General features: G+C 37.1%; 2 protein-coding genes across 4 annotated transcripts in view; both read right to left on the minus strand.

The window, feature by feature from the left end:
* PDE11A (phosphodiesterase 11A) overlaps positions 1-19,507 on the minus strand; it is a 411,234-nt gene that overhangs the window by 388,566 nt on the left and 3,161 nt on the right. The window lies entirely within an intron of this gene.
* Positions 1,712-14,188, minus strand: LOC122226034 (cytochrome c 2-like). Its single transcript, XM_042948673.1, is given in 4 exon segments — positions 1,712-1,766; positions 1,768-1,857; positions 13,412-13,590; positions 14,159-14,188. Coding segments are annotated over 4 exon segments (354 nt in total).

Consider the following 19,507-nt stretch of genomic DNA (forward strand, 5'->3'; position numbering starts at 1 on the left):
ACTTAATAGAACCTTCTGGAGATCACAGCTTTTTCAATAATGTTCCCCTCACTTTGGGAATTTTCAGGTAGGGTAACTTCTCAATAGAAGCATTTGCTAATAAGTTAATCATTAACATATTATCCCTATGATATGGTAAAAAGTCACCAGGAATTGGAGCAGAAGATCCAAAGGTTGGTTCTAGCACAAGTCCCAAGGAGAAGGTAAAATCCACCTTTTTTTCCCCTAATGTTTATTTTGAGAGAGAGAGAGAGAGCATGAGCAGGGGAAGAGGCAGAGAGAGAGGGAGACAATCCGAAGCAGGTTCCAGACTCTGAGCTATCAGCACAGAGCCCGACAGGGGGCTCAAACTCATAAACCATGAAATCATGGCAGAAGGTGGATGCTTAACCGACTGAGTCATCCAGGCAGCCCTGAGAAGGTAAAATCCATCTTACAGGGGTGTTGTTGTGAAGTGGAAATTAGAGAATGGATATCCTATTCTCACCCATAATGACCCCTGACCGACTGAGTCCATTACCCACCTTTTTGGTAAGGAAATACCTTCCCTTTCCTGCATTGGGCCCTACATTTGGGTAATGGAGTGTTTATAGGACTGCATAGCCAATTCAGGGGCCACTTCACACCACACCGAGCCACCATTCCCTTGTATACAGGCCCTGTGGTGGACCTGTTCCACCATGACTCATAGCCAATTCCTGTGAGGTGGGAAGCCTTTCCACACTAATGGTGAGGGTTGTCTTTTTTATTCATCCTCTTTCTCAAAAGGGAACATGCTATCCCTCCCTTCAGTCCAGCCTCACATTACTCAGGATTAAAAAGGTACCCTAAAAAGATTAACGCAAACATATTACATGTTATGTGACATAAATGCTTATTAACATAGAACATGCTTTTCTCCTTCTCTCTAGGTTTTATTTTATGTCACACATGGTCAACAATTTGCTTTTTGTTCCAATAATATTCCTAAGATAAGACCAAATATTTGACTTCAATTTCCTTATTTTTTCTTAAAGTTACTTATAATGAAGTTATAGCTATAAATATAATAAAGATATAATAAAAAGCAAACAAATAACCAAACATAGCTTAATGAAAACTAAAGCTAATGTCTGCTACATTTACATTTAAATTATAGAGAAGTAAGTATGTGGAAATTATCTCCATCATCAATAGCAGTTGCTAGGCTTATAAAATATTTTGTGCATGTAGAGACTACTGAAGCACAATAGATTTCAGTTCTCTTCCCTCTCTTCCTCATGCTGGTCTTATCAACATCCCTAGTCTGCAGACAAAAGTCAGTTCTGACTCTGAAGGGCATTTGATCATAGATTACACACAATCAAAAATTTCAACTTTTATTTATTTTTTTTAAATGTTTATTTATTTTTGAGACAGAGAGAGACAGAGCATGAATGGGGGAGGAGCAGAGAGAGAGGGAGACACAGAATCCGAAGCAGGCTCCAGGCTCTGAACTGTCAGCACAGAGCCCAACGCGGGGCTCGAACTCATGGACCATGAGATCGTGACCTGAGCTGAAGTCGGACGCTTAACCGACTGAGCCACCCAGGCGTTCCATCAACTTTTATTTTTAAATGTTAAACTTACTACAGGCTGATCAAAAAAGATCAAATATGACTTCCTTAAACATGCAATATTTGAAACTGGAACTATTGGTTTATAACTGGTATTTTTAAGGTGCAAGAGCATTTCATGAAGATGTTGCCTGTTTCAAATACTGAATAAGATCTTCTCTCTCACTCTTCAAGACCAGCAAAGACCATTTTAGTTCCAGGGATATATTCCTTTGGGTTCTCTAAATATTCTATCAGAGTTTCCTCTCCCCAGATAATACCTACAGAGGTGAAAATAAGTTTTAAGTTTGTGTAGTTAAATTTGTAAGGTTTACTTTCAGATGTGACCCACATATTTGAACAGAAGATTATTCCTGGATTCAATAGGAAAACTATTACAACTGGGAATACTTACAGTTTCTGATCTGCAAGAAAATTCCAAAGTTAGTCTTTGGTGTTCTAGTCTTAGGGTTCCCTATAGAAATCTAATACTCACATGCTATTTAGCATGGCCTAAGGTACAGGAATAAACTTCCAACCCCAGACATGTTGGACATAAGCAGTACCCTATTCTCCTAGAATCAAAGTTCCTTCTAGAAGAGGCCTTAGAAATTAATCCAACCCCTCATTTTAAAGATGAATAAATGACCCAAAGAGAGAAGAAGAACTTGCCCTAAGATACAGACTATTTAGAGTTAAGAATGGTGACTGCTAACTCATTTTCATGTTTTTTCTTCCAATCATAACAAGTTGCCTCTACCCAAATCTCTATCAAAAACCTATGGTTTCAGGAATCCAGTTTTATAATGAGACTGAAAGGCTGTCTCTTCTTTTTTTCCCTTCTAAAACCAGTCAAAAAGAATATGGACAAAGAGAGACAGAAATACTAACTTCACTTTTGATAAAATTTATCAAACTTAATATAATTAGAAGACTACCAAAAATATAAAACCTGGACGGAGTTAAGAGGACATCTGTCATTAATGATCTCAAAAGAAGAGTTCTCCAAAGTAGGTGGTAAATCCTAAGGGGTAAGTCATAGTCCTCTGACTATGAAGCTGCCTGTGAAAATCTTCCTAAATTCAATTTGACACCACGAAGGGTCAGAGGAGCCAGGATTAAAGAAGAAAACACAGTCTGCCTTTTGATTTCCATTTGCATGGAATATCTTTTTCCAACCCTCCACTTTCAGTCTGTGTATGTCCTTACATTTAAAGTGAGTATCTCTTGGGGCACGTGGGTGGCTCAGTCGGTTGGGCGTCCGACTTTGGCTCAGGTCATGATCTTGCAGTTTGTGAGTTCAAGCCCCGCTTGGGGCCCTGTGCTGACAGCTCAGAGCCTGGAGCCTGCTTCATATTCTGTGTCTCCCCCTCTCTCTGCCCCTCCCATGTTTATGCTCCGTCTCTCTGTCTCTCAATAATAAATCAATATTTTTTTTAAATGTTTTTAAATAAAGTATCTGTTGTAGGCAACATATAAGTGGGTCTTAATTTTTTTTATCCATTCAGTCACTGTATGCCTTTTGATTGCAGCAGTTGGTTCACTAACATTTGAAGTAACTACTGATTGGCTGCATACTTATTGCCATTCTGTTCACTGTTTTCTGGTTGTTTTTACAGGTCTTCTCTATTCCTTTCTTGTTTGCTCTCTTCCCTTGTAGTTCGATGGCTTTCTTTACTGTTACATTTAGATTCTTTTCTCTTTATTATTTTGTGCATTATTACAGGTTTTTAATTTGTGGTTACCACAAATTCAGACAGAACATTAGATTCACACAGAACAGCTTATGTGTATAGCAGTCTATATTAAGTTGATGGTCCCTTAAGTCTAAACACATTCTAAAAGCATTACATTTTTACTCTCTCCTCCATGTTTTTACATATATGATGTCATATTATTTTTGCTTTGTGTATCTCTTGGCTAGTTTTTGTAGACATAATTGATTTTTACTACTTTTGTGTTTTAAACTCCATACTGGCTTTGCAAGTGATTAATCTACTACCTCAACTATATGTTTCCTTTTACCTCTGAAATTTTTTCCTGTCATAATTTTTAATTATGATATTTTCAATTAAAGAATTCTCTTTAATACTTCTTATAAGGCTTGTTTAGTGCTGATGAACTCCTTTAACTTTTTTTTTTTTCAGTCGAGTTTGTCTGGGAAACTATCTCTCCTTCTGTTCTGAATGATAACCTTACTGGGTAAAATATTCTTAGTTGTAGGTTTTTTCCTCTCAGCATTTTGAATACATCATGCTACTCCCTTCTGGCCTAAAAAGTTTATGCGGAAAAAAATCAGCTGATAGCTTTATGAGGTTTCCCTTATATGTAACTGTTTTTCTTTTCTTTTGCTGCTTTTAAAATTCTGTTTATCAGCACTTGTCTCCATTTTAATTATTTTGTGTCTTGGTGTGGACCTCCTTGGGTTCATCTTGTTAGGGGCCCTCTGTGCTTCTTGAATCTGGATGTTTGTTTCCTTCCCCAGGTTAGGGAAGTTTTCAGCTATTATTTCTTCAAATAAGTTTTCTACCCCTTTCTCTCTCCTCCTTCTGCAATCCCTATAATGTGAATGTTATTATGCTTGATGATGTTGCAGAGGTTTTTTAACCTATTCTCATTTTTTATTATTCTTTTGCCTTTTTTGCTATTCAGCTTAGTGGCTTTCCATCACCCTGTCTTCCAGATGGCTGATAGTTCTTTGCCTCCTCTAATCTGCTCTTGATTCCCTCTGGTGCATTTTTTAAATCTCAATTATTGAATTCTCAGCTCTGCTTCTTTTATGTTTTAAACATCTTTGTTGAAGTTGAAGTTCCTGGAATTAAGCCACTGATTTTCAAAGCCAGATATTATGGGGATTTGTCTTCCAGTTCAAGTCCTCTGTGCCAGGAGTGCCTGGTGTGGAGTCTGATCCTCTCACGTCTCTGTGTTTGTGATGTCTCGCCTATTGTGTGCTGGGGGTTTAGTTCCCAATTGTGTTTCCACTCCTCTTAACCTTTTTGATGTGGCCTTCTCTCTATGATTAGCTGTGGAAGGTCTGTTCTGCCAATCTTCAGGTTGTTTTCAGAGTTATTTGCATAGATATAGCTGTTATCTCAGTGTATCCATGGGATGAGGTGAGCTCAGGATCTTCTCACTCTGCCATTTTCCTAAAACTCCCTGGGTTTGACTTTTTAAGATTCCACACATAATTGATATTAAACAGTATTTTTTCCTGTAGCTTATTTCATTCAGCATAATGCCTTGAAGGTTCATCTAAGCTTTTGCAAATGGCAGGATTTCCTTCTTTCTCATGGCTGAATATTCCAATGTATATACATTTACCACAATCTTCTTTCTCTATTCATCTGATGATAAATAATTAGGTTGTTAACCAGTATTATTGTGGATAATGCTGCAGTGAACGTGGGGGGCAGATATCTCTTCCAGATCCTATTTCATTTCCTTTGGATACATACCAAGAGATGAGATTACTAGATCATATGGTAGTTCTATTTTTAATCTTTGAGGAATCTCCACACTGTTTTCCATAATGGCTGCACCAATTTATACTTCCACCACCAGTGCACAAGTGTTTCCTGTTCTCCACACCTTTGCCAACACTTGTTATTTCTTGTCTTTTTTGATGATACCAATTCTAACAGGCATGAGGTGATATCTCACTGTGGTTTTCACTTGCATGTCCCTGATAATTAGTGACATTGAACACCTTTTCATGTACCTGTTGTCCATTTATATGCCTTCTTTGGGAAAATGTCTATTCAGTTCCTCTGCCCATTTTTTTATTTGGATTGTTTGCTTTTTCACTACTGAGTTGCATCAGTTCTTTATAGATTTTGAATATCAACCCCTGCCCATTGTGTGCTGGGGTTTAGTTCCCAATTGTGTACATATAACTTACAAAGACTTTCAGATATATAATTTACAAATATTTTCTTCCATTACATAGGTTGCTGTTCATTTTGTTGACTGTTTCTTTTGCTGTGCAGGAGCTTTTTAGTTTGACGCAGTCCCACTTAATGATTATTGTTCTTGTTGTTTGTGCTTTTAGTGTCATATCCAAAAGATCATTACAAAGATCAATGCCAAGAAGATTTTTCCTGGAGCACCTGGGTGGCTCAGTTGGTTAGGCATCCGACATCGGCTCAGGTCATGATCTCACGGTTTGTGGGTTCAAGCCCCGCATTGGGCTCTGTGCTGACAGCTCAGAGCCTGGAGCCTACTTCAGATCCTATGTCTCCCTCTCTCTCTGCTCCTCCCCCACTCATGCTTGCTCTCCCTCCCTCCCTCTCTCTCTCTCTCTCTCTCAAAAATAAATAAAGCTTTAAAAAATTTTTTAAAAATAAGATGTTTTCTTCTAGGAGTTTTATAATTTCAAGACTTAAATTTAATTAAGTCTTTTACCCATTTCAAGTTAATTTTTATAAGTGGTATAATATAGGAATCCAATTTCATTCTGCTACTTATTATTCTTATGTAACCAGTAAAACAAATAGCAATATTATATCCCCAAATAAGTCACAAATATTACTTAACTGATCTGACTTAGGGAAATTTTATTTCTAATTCTTAAATAATGTTAAAGCCAAACCTTCTATGCAGCTTTTAATCTTTCACAACAATCTATAATAAGAGATATATTTGTAGTAAGTTTTAATATTATTTGTAATCAATGCTAACAAGCAATAAAATTGGCAGCTAGAGAAATAAATGTTAGGTTATAACTAGTCTACAAGTTAGGACTCAAAAGTTGAGTGCTCTTATAATGTGATAATAAAATAATAAAATGACACTATAGGAAGATGTTACTTTAAAAACTAAAGAACCACATTCAAATAATAAATCTAAGTTTCAGACTTATTTATTCAACAGTCTATCAATGAGAAATCCTATTGCAATAAATGCAATTCAACTCTGACACTTATTGCCTGGAATGAAAACTGACTCCAGAGTCCCCAGCAATTCTGCCCTCACTTCACATACCAGGTACAAGTTTGGGGTCCCAGGCCACCCAAAATTCTAATCAACTGGCTATAAATTAGAGGGTTCTCAGGATCCTCTCAAGTTTGATAACTTGCTAGAACAATTTTCCAGAACTCAGGAAAACGCTATACTTTTAATTACAGGTTTAACATAAAGGATGCAAATCAGGACCAGCAAGATAAAGAGATCCATATAATGAAGTCTGGGAAAGTCTCAAACACAGAGTTTCTGGGTCCTGTCCCTAGAGAATCAAGACTCATCACTCTTCTACTACACTGATATGCTCACCAATCAGGAACCTCAACCAGAGCTTCCAATTAAAGTGTCCAGAGCTTTTATGGGGGTTTTATTATGTAAGAATACCTATTGAGGGGTGCTTAAGCAGTTTGGTCAGTTAAGTGTCCAACTCCTGATTTCATGATCTCATGGTTTGTGGGATTAAGCTCCAGATCAGGCTCCACTCTGACAGTGCAGGGCCTACTTGGGATTCTCTCTCCCTCTCTCTCTCCCATGCTCACACTCTCTCCCTCTCTCTCTTAAAATAAATAAACATTTAAAAAAAAACAAAGAATACCTAGTGAAACATTAGCCATGCGACAGAACTCAATTTGCAGCAACTATCCCCTAACCCTGGAAGTTGGACTGATATCACCTAGCCCAAAGCTCCAACTCTCTAATCACATAGCTGGTCTTTCAAGCTTGGCCACCCCCATCCAGAAACTATCCAGGAGCCTACCATAAGTCCCCTCATTAGCATAAACTCAGGTGGTGGTCCCAGGGCCCAAACTTGCATAAAAGAAACACTCCTATCACTTGGGAAATTCTAAGGTTTTCAGATTCCCATCTAGGAACCTGGAACAAAGACCAGACAAATTCTTTATTATAGAATACCTATTAACCAGTATTTTTGCACACACAAACACAATGACATTGTGTTAAAAACAATTACAATGATGTTTAAAAAGATTCTAAAGCACCCATGACCAAAGATTAAGTTTTATTGTATTTTGTTTTAATATAAATTTTTATCATTATCTATGTATTTATTTTATATGTATATATGGGTGTTCTCTGGATAAAGATACGCTGAGGTCCTAACCCCTACTACCTCAGAATATGGCTTTGTTTGGAAATACGGTCACTGCAGCTGTGATTAGGTAACTTGAAATGAGGTCATACTGCAGTAGGATGAGCTCCCAACCTAATATGATTGGTATCCTTATAAGATAGCCACGTGAAGACAGAGACACACAGGGATCATGAAACGACAGACATTGGAGTTACGCAGCTATAGACCCAAAACACCAAGATAAATGACAAATTACCAGAAACTAGGAAGAAACAAGGAAGGATTGTCTTACAGGTTTCAGAGAGAGTATGGCCCTGCAAACATTTTGTACTTCTAGCCTTTTGATTTTGTACTTTTGATTTTGTACTTCTAGCCTCCAGAACTGTGAGAACATAAGTTTCTGCTATTTTAAGCCACCCAATTTATGGTACTTTGGTACAGCAGCCCTAAGAATCCAATATAGTCCTCAAGTGTTTACATATATTCTCCACCCCACTTTACCCTGGTTTGCTTGGAAACCCAAGAGAAGTCTGGGACCAAGGGTTTTGCTAGCTCTCCATCCTACTAAACTGTATTGTTCCCAACATTTCAGAAAGACAAAAAAAAATCTTATTTTCACCAAAAAAGCTGTGAAAACCCTGCATGTGCTAATTTTGTTTTAACCAAACCATTTGAGTATCCACAGGTCCCTTTTCCCAATATTCTAAATAACAAAAATTTCACTGTATCTCACCTATCTGCAGTGTAAGCACCTGACAATTAGCTTTTTTGACTATAATATAAATGCCTGACATTAAATTTTTGTTTACCATGGCATCCACTTCAAAAACATCCAGTTTGAGTAAACACATTGCCAGTTACGTGAGTACATAAACAGCCAGGGTCCTCTACCCATGAAGTTAACCCCCCTTTTTAGAAAGCTCTGGTAGACTTAGATAACTACATTTGAGGACTGCTTGTTTTCCCCTTCCCATGCTTTAATTCCCACCCTTATGTTTTAAATTCACCAATAAAGAGTGAACCTGCAAAACCCTAGGCACCCCACCCTTGACTCCAATAAAAGCAGAACGCTAGACCTGCTCACTAGCTTGCTCTCTCTCTGTTTCTCTCGCGTGCTCTCTCTCCTCTCAACCTCACTGGGTGGTCCCAGGCATGCCATCTAACCTCCAGGAGTTGTGAGTAATAAATCTTGTCTTTTCAAAGTTCCCTGATAGTTGCTGATGAGGTGTGTCTTGCCATCATAGTAAGAACCACAAGGCCTGGTCCAGCCACATCACCAACTTTGGTTGGGGAGATGTCTGTAGGGGCTCACTACAAGTAGTATGGGCCCAGGTGAGTGTCCCCAGGCATTTCTAGTCAATAACATCACTATAGATAGGCTAAGACCAACCCAAGACACTATCTTACTAGAAATATTAACACAGGTTAAAATAAGCAGAATCCCTCTTTTGACAAAATGAAGCTATTACATGTGCACTCAAACAAAAAACATTGTGCACAAAATGCCAACTCCTCTTTTTAAACCCTTCTCCTACAATATAGTCCACAAAGCTCAAATAAGCACAATACAAGCACTATAAAACCGATTAAGAAATTTTAAAATACCAAATTCAAATCATGTATGAAGAGTACTTACAGTTGCAATAATCTGTATTTTAAACTTCTCCAAACACCAAAGCCAAAGACACCACAAGAAAACTACAAACCAGTAACTCTTGTCACTAATGCAAAAATCCTCAACAAAATACTAGCAAACTAAATCCAACTCACATTAAAAGAATTATACACTATGGCCAAATGGGATTTATCCCAGGAATGCAAGGATGATTCAATATAAGAAAATCAATTACCTTAGCATAACACATTAATAGAGCAAAAGGAAAAAGAATAGATGATTGTTTCAATACCTGCAGAAAAAAAAATTGACAAATTCTAATATTCTTTCATGACATAAACACTCTGTAAACTAAGAATAAAAGATAAGTTGCCTAACATGAAAACAGGGATTTTTGGAAACCCCCAGATAATATCATACCCAAGGTGAAAAGCTAAAAACTTTCCCTCTAAGATCAGGAACATTTTTACCAATTCTACTCAGAATTCCACTAGAAGTCCTAGCCTGATCAATTAGGGAATAATAAGAAATGACAGCCATCCAAATTGGAAAGGAAGAAGTAAAACCACTTCTATTCACAGGTGATATGATTCTAAATATAGAAAATCCCAAAGGAGCCACAAAAATCTACTGGACTAACAAATTCAGCAAAGCAGGGTGCAAGGTCAACATACAAAGGTCAGTTGTGTTTTATATACAAGCAATGAACAATCCAAAAAGAAAATTAAGAAAACAATGTTATTTATAATAGTTTCTAAAATAATAAAATACTTAGGAAATATTTAACCCAGGAAGTGAAAGACTCATACACTGAAAATTACAAAACATTGCTTAAAGAAATGAAAAGAGACCTAAATAAATGGAAAGTCATCCCATGTTCATACATTGGAACATTAGTGTTGCTAAAATGGCAATACCCCCAAAACAATCTATAGATACAATGCAATCTCTATCAAAAATTCCAAAATTTTTGCAGAAATGAGGAAGGTGATCCGCAAATTCACAGAATTGCAAAAGGCCCTGAACGGTTAAAATAATATCAAAAAAGAAAAACACAGCTGGAGGGCTCCACACTTCCTAATTTCAAAACTTACTACAAAACTACAGTAATAAAAACAGTAATAAAAATAGAATTGAATATGCAGCAGCAAGCCCCAACATATATGGCCAGTCTGTTTTTCAACAAGGGTATCAAGACCACTCAACTGGGAAATAATCATCTTTCAAGAAATGGAGTTGGGATAACTAGATAACCACATGAAAAAGAATGAAATTGAACTATTTCCTCACTATCAAAAATCAAATGAATATGGGTCAACATCTAAATATAAGAGCCAAAACTATAAAAGTATTTGAAGAATACACAAGGGTAAATCTTTAGTAGGACCTTAGATTTGGTGATAGATTCGTAGATTTGGTACCAAGAAAATACCAACAAAAAAATAGATAAATGGACTTTATGCAAATTAAAAACTTCTGTGCGTCAAAGGACCTTATCAACCAAATGAAAACAAACTACAGAATAAAAGAAAATATTTGAAAATCTCCTATTCGATGAGGGTTTAGTGTCAGGAATACATAAAGAACTCTTACAAGAAAAAAGACAAACACTTCAAATAAAAAATAGGCAGAGGACATGAATACACATTTTTCCAAATATACAAATGGCCAACAAGTTGTTAAACAGAAAAATTTCAACTGAGTGAATTTAAGGATCAAATTGGCTTTATTCAATGATTTATGAATCAGGCAGCATGTAGAAAGGAGTTCAAAGGGCAACAGAAAGAGAAAGGTTTTTAAAGGCAGGAAAAGGAAGTCATAACAACAACAAGGAAGAATTATTTCAGGAAAGGTCACCTCCTTTTGGGGAACAAACCAGGTGGATTACCTTACCAGTGCCCACCAGGAAATTCCAGACTAACTGGTTGAGATTACATTCCTGGCAAAGGTTGAAACTACAATTAGGTTAGGTACTAAGCCATGGTTTGGTGTCCTGTGCCTACCACAAGTGACTCCATTTTGGGTCTGTGGTTTTCTTTTTAACAAAGCACGTTAACACATGTTCAACATCATCATTCATTAACAAAATGGAAAGCAAAATTGTGAGATACCACTTCACACCCACTAGGATGGCAATTTTATTTATTTATTTTTTTACATTTTACTTATTTTTGATAGAGAGAGACAGAGCACAGTGGGGAGGGGTAGAGAGAGATGGAGACTCAGAATCCAAAGCAGGCTCCAGGCTCCAAGCTGTCAGCACAGAGCCCGACGTGGGGCTCGAACTCACAAACCACAAGATCATGACCTGAGCCAAGTTGAAAGCTTAACCAAGTGAGCCACCCAGGTGCCCCTAAGATGACAATTTTAAAAAGAAAAGAAAAGAACAAGCATTGGAGAGGATATAGAGAAACAGGAATTCTACATTACTGATGGGAATGTAAAATGGCAAAGCTACTGTGGAAAACAATTTGGTATTTCCTCAAAAAGTTAAATATAGATTTAACAAATGACCCACCATATACATATACATATACATATACATATACATATACATATACATATACAAAAGAACTGAAAACAGGGACTCAAACAAATGCTTATTCACAAATATTCATAGCAACACTATCACAAGAGGCAAAAGGTGGAAACAATCCAAATATTCATCAACTGATACATGGATAAACAAATTGTGATATATACATTCAATGGAATATGATTAGCCACAGAAAGGAACGAAGCACTGATACATGCTACAACTTCAGTGAACCTTGAAAACATGCCAAGTGAAAGAAGCCAGATACAAAAGCTCATATTTTATGATTTCTTTTTTAAGACTATGTAGGCAAATCCATACAAATAGGAGGCAGATTAGAGGTTGATTAAGGGTAGGAGAAAATGGGGAGTGATTAATGGGTACAGGAGCTCTTGTGGAGTAATGAAAAAGTTTTGAAACTACAAGGAGGTGTTGATTACACAATATTGTGATACCCTAAATGTTACTGACTTGTACACTTTAAAATAGCTAATGTTGGGGCGTCTCGTGACTCAGTCAGTTAAGTGTCTGACTTCGGCTCAGGTCATGATCTCGCAGTTTGTAAGTTTGAGCCCTGCGTCTGGCTCACTGCTATCAGCACAGAGCCCACCTTGGATCCTCTGTCTCCCTCTCTCTCTGTCCCTCCCCACTCATGTTCTCTCTCTCCCTCTCTCGCAAAAAATAAACAAACATAAATAAATTAATTAATTAAAAGACTAATGTTGGGGCACCTGGGTGGCTCAGTTGGTTGAGGATTTGACTCTTGATGTTGGCTAAGGTCGTGATCCCATGGTCATGGGATTGAGCCTGGGGTCAGGCTCTGTGCTGAGCGTGGAGCCTGCTTAAGATTCTCTCTCTCACCTTCTGCCCCTCTCCCTGACTTGTGCAAGCTCTCTCTAAAATAAAAGTAAATAAATTTTAAAAATGGCTAATGCTATGAGGTGTGAATTTCACCTCAATAAAAAGAATAAAAAGAAACAAAAACAAAATAAAATAAAAACCTTTCCTAACAGTAGTGTTGTACTGATCTGAATTTGGGCCAGTAAGAAATGCAAGCCTCCAAGAACAATTCAAAATAGAGTTACAGTCTATTTTGAGTTGTACCCTATTTTTGAGGTAAATGTTAATGATATGTATGTATGTACATATATATCTGGGAATAACAAATTTCTTTGCAAAGATATTATAGTCTTTTCTAACCATTTTCAATTTTAACCCTAAAATGCTTTCTCATGTTAACTGCCATCCACCCACCTTCCACCAACAAAGAAATCACGGAATATACTTTTTCAAACTATTTTATAACATCCTCCCACTACTACAAATAGAAATCACTACTACAAATAGAAAACTACCATTATGCCATTAAAATATGGTTTGATCTTTTTAATTTAGCTCATGCTTTTCAACATGGATGTACTGCATAAAATGAAATACCTTGTAATAGGTAAAAACCTGTGTGATCAAAAAGAAACCAGGTATCTAAACATAGATCTTATGATATAAACCAGTATTTCAGTAATATAAACATGATGATTTTATTTTTAATGCAGCAAACTAGAGAATTATATCAAATCATGTCTTTTCTCTTTGCTACAAAGTTTCTAGTTCTCTCCCACAACTGCCTAGTTTTTATCTTTGTTTTTGTTAGCATCGGAAAAGAAAATCCTGGTGCTTGTCCTGTTTTTCGTCCAGGGCCAGAAAGGCCCCAGAGATTTGGACCAGTCTTGTGTTTTCCACCTTTTTCCACTGTGTGGCACTGAGCACATTTCTGAATAAAGATCTTCTCACCTGCTTTAGCATCTCCCCTTCTATCCTGCAATGAAACATTAAACCACACACCAACGTGTGTGTGTGTGTGTATATATATATATATCAGATTTGCAAAACTGGGAAAAAAAATTCCACCATTTTAAAATGAATACTAATTATATTAAAAAAGGTAATTTAAAGTATGCATCCTTTAAAGTCTGACTGCTCAAAACCAAATACACTGTAGCACCTAATTTTATAAAGATATCATCTCATGTAACAGGTTTATTTTAAATTTCTAGCTATAGCTACTTCAGGAACTTATACTATGGTATAAGCCTGGTTTTACTTCAGCCTTCACACAACTATAGTGATTTATCTAGGTCAATTATATTCTATTTTTAATTTTCACTTCCAAAAAGGGCATGTGCAAAACATGATGCAAAGCATATATTTCTAATTTGGTATCCCCTCATTTAAAAATAAGGATAGAACAAAGTGGAAAGGTGTTTAATTGTGATATTATAAGCACTTATATGCCTGCAATAATAGATAAAACTGTAAAATTAAAAATCATACAGAAAAGAATGAGGCCACAGCAGGCTATATGTAACACATAATTTCTCATTTACTTTACTTTCAGCTATAAACACATCTACCATGTTAGACCAAGCATTATCTCAAAGCAATCAAGTAATATTGAGTTCAGTCAGCATTTGTATGTGTTCAACACCAATGCAGTGCAAAATATACAGTTGAAAATAGGGAAGATTTTATTTTATTATACAGTGATAGACACATACAATAAAATTTGTACAAAGATATTTTGGTTAAAAGTACCCAAAACTTTGTTGCATAACTAAATAAATGCCTCCTCTAACTACAATTATGTAAAAATTGAAATAATTTCAACTTGGAAAAAATATGGAGAGGAGCCAAGATGGCAGAACAGCATGGAAGTTTTTTGTGTGTCTCACATCCATGAAATACAGCCAGACCAACACTAAACCATCCTACACACCTAGAAAACTGATTGGAGGATTAACACAACAATCTGCACAACCTGAACCACAGAATTCAGCAGGAATTCACCCCAAAAGAAAGAGCACGAAGAAACGACAGCCAAGGATTTAACCAACACAGATACAAGCAAGATGTCTGAACCAGAATTTAGAACCACGATAAGAATACTAGCTGGAGTTGAAAATAGATTAGAATCCCTTTCTGCAGAGATAAAAGAAGTAAAAAATAGCCAGAATGAAATTAAAAATGCTATAACTGAGCTGCAATCATGGATGGATGCAGCGGTGGCAAGGATCAATGAGGCAGAACAGAGAATCAGTGATATAGAGGACAAACTTACAGAGAATAATGAAGCAGAAAAAAAGAGGGAGATTAAGGCAGAAGAGCACGACTTAAGTATTAGAGAAATCAGTGACTCATTAAAAAGGAACATCAGAATCATAGGGGTCCCAGAAGAGAAAGAGAAAAAGATAGGGGTAGAAGGGTCATGTGAGCAAATCATAGTGGAAAACTCCTAACCCGGGGAAAGACACAGACATCAAAATCCAGGAAGCACAGAGGACCCCCATTAGATTCAACAAAAACCTACCATCAACAAGGCATATCATAGTCAAATTCACAAAATACTCAGGCAAGGAGAGAATCATGAAAGCAGCAAGGGAAAAAAAGTCCCTAACATACAAGGGAAGACAGATCAGGTTTGCAGCAGACCTATCCACAGAAACTTGGCAGACCAGAAAGGAGTGGCAGGATATATTCAGTGTGTTGAATCAGAAAAACATGCAGCCAAGAATTCTTTATCCAGCAAGGCTGTCATTCAAAATAGCAGGAGAGGGGCACCTGGGTGGCTCAGTCGGTTAAGCGTCCGACTTCAGCTCAGGTCACGATCTCGCGGTCCGTGGGTTCGAGCCCCGCGTCAGGCTCTGGGCTGATGGCTCAGAGCCTGGAGCCTGCTTCCGATTCTGTGTCTCCCTCTCTCTCTGCCCCTCCCCCGTTCATGCTCTGTCTCTCTCTGTCTCAAAAATAAATAAACGTTAAAAAAAAATTAAAAAAAAAAAACAAAAAAACAAAAAAAGAAACAAACAAAAAAAAAAAAAACAAAATAGCAGGAGAGATAAAAAGTTTTCCAGACAAACAAAAATTAAAGGAGTTTGTGACCACTAAACCAGCCCTACAAGAAATTTTAAGAGAGACTCTCTGAGGAGAAAAGATGAAAATACGTATATATAAATAAAAAAATACCAAAAGCAACAAAGATTAGAAAGGACCAGAGAACCCACCAGAAACTCCAACTCTACAAGCATCATAATAGCAATAAATTCATATCTTTCAGTACTCACTCTAAACATCAATGGACTCAATGCTCCAATCAAAAGACATAGGGTAACAGAATGGATAAGAAAGAGACCCACTTTAGACCTAAAGACACCTTCAGATTGAAAATAAGGGGATGGAGAACCATCTATCATGCTAATGGTCAACAAAAGAAAGCCGGAGTAGCCATACTTACATCAGACAATCTAGACTTTAAAATAAATACTGTATCCAGAGATGCAGAAGCGCATTATATCATAATCAAGGGGTCTATAGACCAAGAAGACCTAACAATTGTAAAATTTATGTGCCAAATGTGGAAGCACCCAAATATATAAATCAATTAATCACAAACATAAAGAAACTCATAGATAGTAATACCATAATAGTAGAAGACTTCAACACCCCACTCACAGCAATGGACAGATCATCTAATCAAAAAGTCAACAAGGAAACAATGGCTTTGAATGACACACTGGACCAGATGGACTTAACAGATATATTCAGAACATTTCATCCTAAAGCAGCAGAATATACATTCTTCTCCAGTGCACATGGAATGTTCTCCAGAATAGACCATATACTGGGACACAAATCAGCCCTAAGTAAGTACAAAAAGATCGAGATCATACCGTGCATATTTTCAGACCACAACGCTATGAAACTCGAAATCAACCACAAGAAAAAATTTGGAAAGGTAACAAATACTTAGAGACTGAAGAACATCCTACTAAAGAATGAATGGGCTAACCAAAAAGTTAAAGAGGAAATTAAAAAGTATATGGAAGTCAATGAAAATGATAACACCACAACCCAAAACATCTGGGACGCAGCAAAGGAGGTCATAAGAAGAAACCATATAGCAATCCAGGCCTTCCTAAAGAAAGAAGAAAGATCTCTGGTGCACAACCTAACCTTACACCTTAAGGAGCTGGAAAAAGAACAGCAAATAAAACCCAAAACCAGCAGAAGACAGGAAATAATAAAGATAAGAGCAGAAATTAACACCATTGAAACCAAAAAAAACCCAGTAGAACAGATCAATGAAAGAACCAGAAGCTGGTTCTTTGGAAGAATTAACAAAATTGATAAACCACTAGCCAGCTTGATCAAAAAGAAAAAGGAAAGGACCCAAATAAATAAAATCAAGAATGAAAGAGGAGAGATCACAACCAACACAGCAGAAATAAAAACAATAATAAGACAATATTATGAGCAATTATATGCCAATAAAATGGGTAATCTGGTAGAAATGGACAAATTCCGAGAAACATATACACTACCAAAACTGAAACAGGAAGAAATAGAAAATTTGAACAGACCCATAACCAGTAAGGAAATCGAATTAATTATCAAAAATCTCCCAAAAAACAAGAGTCCAGGGCCAGATGGCTTTCCAGGGGAATTCTACCAAACATTTAAGGAAGAGTTAACACCTATTCTCTTGAAACTGTTCCAAAAAATAGGAATGGAAGGAAAACTTCCAAACTCTTTCTATGAAGCCAGCATTACCTTGGTTCCAAAACCAGACAGAGACCCCACTAAAAAGGAGAACTATAGGCCAATTTCCCAGATGAACATGGATGCAAAAATCCTCAAGATATTAGCCAACCAGATCCAACAATAAATTTAAAAAACTATTCACCACAACCAAGTGGGATTTATACCTGGGATGCAGGGCTGGTTCAATATCTGCGAAACAATTAATGTGATTCATCACATCAATAAAAGAAAGGACAAGAACCATATGATCCTCTCAATAGATGCAGAGAAAGCATTTGACAAAATACAGCATCCTTTCATGATAAAAACCCTCAAGAAAGTAGGGATAGAAGGAGCATACCTCAAGATCATAAAAGCCATATATGAATGACCCAACGCTAATATCCTCCTCAATGGGGAAAAACTGAGAGCTTTCCCCCTAAGGTCAGGAACAAGACAGGGATGTCCACTCTCGCCACTGCTATTCAACACCATATTGGAAGTCTTAGCCTCTGCAATCAGACAACACAAAGAAATAAAAGGCATCCAAATCAGCCAGGAGGAGGTCAAACCTTCACTTTTTGCAGATGATATGATACTCTATATGGAAAATCCAAAAGATTCCACCAAAAAACTGCTAGAACTGATTCATGAATCCAGCAAAGTTGCAGGATATAAAATCAACGCACAGAAATCAGCTGCACTCCCATACACCAACCATGAAGTGACAGAAAGAGAAATCAAGGAACTGATCCCATTTACAGTTGCACCAAAAACCATAAAATACCTAGGAATAAATCTAACCAAAGAGGTGAAAAATCTATACACTGAAAACTATAGAAAGCTTATGAAAGAAATTGAAGAAGACACAAAAAAATGGAAAAAGATTCCATGCTCCTGGATAGGAAGAACAAATATTGTTAAAATGTCGATACTACCCAAAGCAATCTACATATTCAATGCAATACCTATCAAAGTAACACCAGCATTCTTCACAGAGCTAGAACAAATAATCCTAAAATTTGTTTGGAACCAGAAAAGACCCCCGAAGAGCCAAAGCGATCTTGAAAAAGAAAACCAAAGCAGGAGGCATCACAATCCCAGACTTCAAGCTATACTACAAAGCTGTAATCATCAAGACAGTAGGGTACTGGCACAAGAACAGACACTCAGATCAATGAAACAGAATAGAGAACCCAGAAACGGACCCACAAACGTATGGCCAACTAATCTTTAACAAAGCAGGAAAGAATATCCAATGGGATAAAGACAGTCTCTTCAGCAAGTGGTGCTGGGAAAATTGGACAGCGACATGCAGAAAAATGAACCTGGACCATTTTCTTACACCATACACAAAAATAAACTGAAAATGGATGAAAGACCTTAATGTAAGACAGGAAGCCATCAAAATCCTTGAGGAGAAAGCAGGCAAAACCTCTTTGATCTTGGCCACAGCAACTTCCTACTCAACATGTCTTCAGAGGCAAGGGAAAGAAAAGCAAAAATGAACTACTGGGACCTCATCAAAATAAAAAGCTTTTGTACAGCTAAGGAAACAATCAGCAAAACTAAAAGGCAACCAACAGAATGGGAGAAGATATTTGCAAATGACATATTAGATAAAGCGTTAGTATCCAAAATCTATAAAGAACTTATCAAACTCAACACCCAAAAACCAAATCATCCAGTGAAGAAATGGGCAAAAGACATGAATAGACACTTCTCCAAAGAAGACATCCAGATGGCCAACCGACACATGAAAAAATGCTCAACTTCACTCATCATTAGGGAAATACAAATCAAAACCACAATGAGATACTCCCTCACACCTGTCAGAATGGCTAACATTAACAACTCAAGCGACAACAGATGTTGGCGAGGATGCGAAGAGGATCTCTTTTGCATTGTTGTAGGGAATGCAAACTGTTGCAGCCACTCTGGAAAACAGTATGGAGGTTCCTCACAAAACTAAAAATAGAACTACCCTACGACCCAGCAATTGCACTACTAGGCATTTATCCAAGGGACACAGGTGTGCTGTTTCGAAGGGACACATGCACCCCAATGTTTATAGCATCACTATCAACAATAGCCAAAGTATGGAAAAAGCCCAAATGTCCATCGATGGATGAATGGATAAAGAGGATGTGGTATATATATAT

The sequence above is a fragment of the Panthera leo genome, chromosome C1 (assembly GCF_018350215.1).
Source record: "Panthera leo isolate Ple1 chromosome C1, P.leo_Ple1_pat1.1, whole genome shotgun sequence".
Lineage (NCBI taxonomy): Eukaryota > Metazoa > Chordata > Mammalia > Carnivora > Felidae > Panthera > Panthera leo.